General features: G+C 36.9%; 1 protein-coding gene across 1 annotated transcript in view; it reads right to left on the bottom strand.

The window, feature by feature from the left end:
* The window catches only part of abcb8 (ATP-binding cassette, sub-family B (MDR/TAP), member 8), a gene marked incomplete in the record, with an annotated part of 6,123 nt that overhangs the window by 1,264 nt on the left and 3,021 nt on the right, over positions 1-1,838 (bottom strand). The window contains 1 exon segment of the mRNA XM_024273901.2: positions 463-713. Coding sequence (XP_024129669.1) covers positions 463-713 — 251 coding nt within the window.

Genomic DNA, 1,838 nt, shown 5'->3' with positions numbered 1-1,838 from the left:
AGCTAAAAACTGTTTGAATGTGAACAAGTTTTCGATAATAAAAACAAAATCCTTACAGGATCTGTTGGTTTCGTTTTGTTTCTTAGGTTAAGGGCCCCAAAAAATGATAAAAAAAGTTATTCCTCCAAAAGTTTGACAGTCAGAGTGTAATGAAATGCGTTTCATAAATTTCCGACAACGATGAATTTGGATTTAGCCTTAATTGGCATAGTTACCATAGCAACCCTCAAATTTCTCTTCTGCTCTGACATGTTTGGATTTTGGAGTCTTTGTTTTTAACAATTCATTTTTTTAAATGATATTTTTTAATATAGAATATTTTCATTCTGAACATTTAATGATCCGGCGCAGAAAAAACAATAACTTAGAGGAACGTTGAAGTCCAGCTGAAGAACAGAACCCTGCGATCAAAAGACCCGAATCCAAACAGACGGAAAGCCATGTGAATTATTCATCTCTCACCTCCACGATGCGTCCGTTACTCATGACACAGATGAGGTCGGCCCGCTGGATGGTGCTCAGTCTGTGGGCGATGATTAGCACGGTGCGACCTCTTGCCGCCCTGTCCAGAGCCTCCTGCACCACTCGCTCCGACTCTGCGTCCAGAGCGCTGGTGGCCTCATCCAGGATCAGGATGCTGGGGTTTTTGATCAGCGCGCGGGCGATGGCGATGCGCTGTTTCTGCCCACCTGACAGCGTGACGCCTCTCTCACCTGACCACAGAAAGCAGGAGAGTAAGGCGGCGTCACACGTGTGGGATTTGCACGTATTGCATGTATGATATTAGGTCAAACGTGGTAAAAAGTGAGAAAAGTTGTGGTCTTTAAGTCAAATTTTTTACACGAAGAAACCTCGTAAATCAGTGAACTGTTGACTGTTTTAAATCCCGGATCAAGACGTTTTTATTCAGGAGATCTTTGAGACTGGATTTCTGTCATTGTTTTACTACGTTTTACTGTTTTTTATTATTTTTATGGTATATTATTTCCTTTCGATTTGATTTTATGCTACTTTTGTAAAGCACAATGTGAGTTTTTTTCTGGGAAAAGTGTGATATAATTTGAATTTAAATATATTCTATTCAAATTCAGAGAACTCATCACTTCAGCTCCTGCAGCGAAACCTCGGAATGCTTTATTTCAATAAAACAGTCAGATTTATATTCCTGTCACACAAAACGCAAATGAATGAACCGTGTAAACTTGAATAATGCTCAGTTTAAATGCAATTCCTTAGTGATTTGTGCGTCCATTGCGTAATTTTAACGTGATTTGTGCGTCGTATACACTATATAACACGGGTGTGCAACCTTTAACACGTAAAGAGCCATCCGGGTCGATTTCCAGCCAATAAAAACCCAGTAGAAGCCACAAAGTCTTCATTCACCCTTTAGAAAAATAAGATTTAGATTTATGTTGTTGCTACTGTCATGATACATTTATTGGAATGAAACATAAACAGGAAGAAAAAAATTGATTTTTTCTTAAATATGAAATAGTTTATAACTTTTGACAGAGCTTTGCATGTCTTCCTTTCAAAATAAAAGACATCTTACACCATAGGATCATGTGGTAAATGCAGTAGAAAGTGTAAATATTTAAATAAAACGGTTTATTTCCCTGTTTCCGCTGCATTTTAGCCATAAATTCATAAATATAACCAATAAAAACTAATTTAAGTGACCTCTACCAGATATTAAAACCACTTTAAATCCTAGAAATTTGTTTCAAAATAGAAAATCTAATTTATAATCCAGTGGATTACAATTCAATGTAGCTTTAATTCTGGTTGTGGACACTAAATTGATTTTCTGCGATAAATGAAGCTGAAAATTCAGT

Source organism: Oryzias melastigma, linkage group LG17, assembly GCF_002922805.2.
Source record: "Oryzias melastigma strain HK-1 linkage group LG17, ASM292280v2, whole genome shotgun sequence".
Taxonomy (NCBI): Eukaryota; Metazoa; Chordata; class Actinopteri; order Beloniformes; family Adrianichthyidae; genus Oryzias; species Oryzias melastigma.
This window is presented reverse-complemented; position numbering and strand designations above follow the sequence as displayed.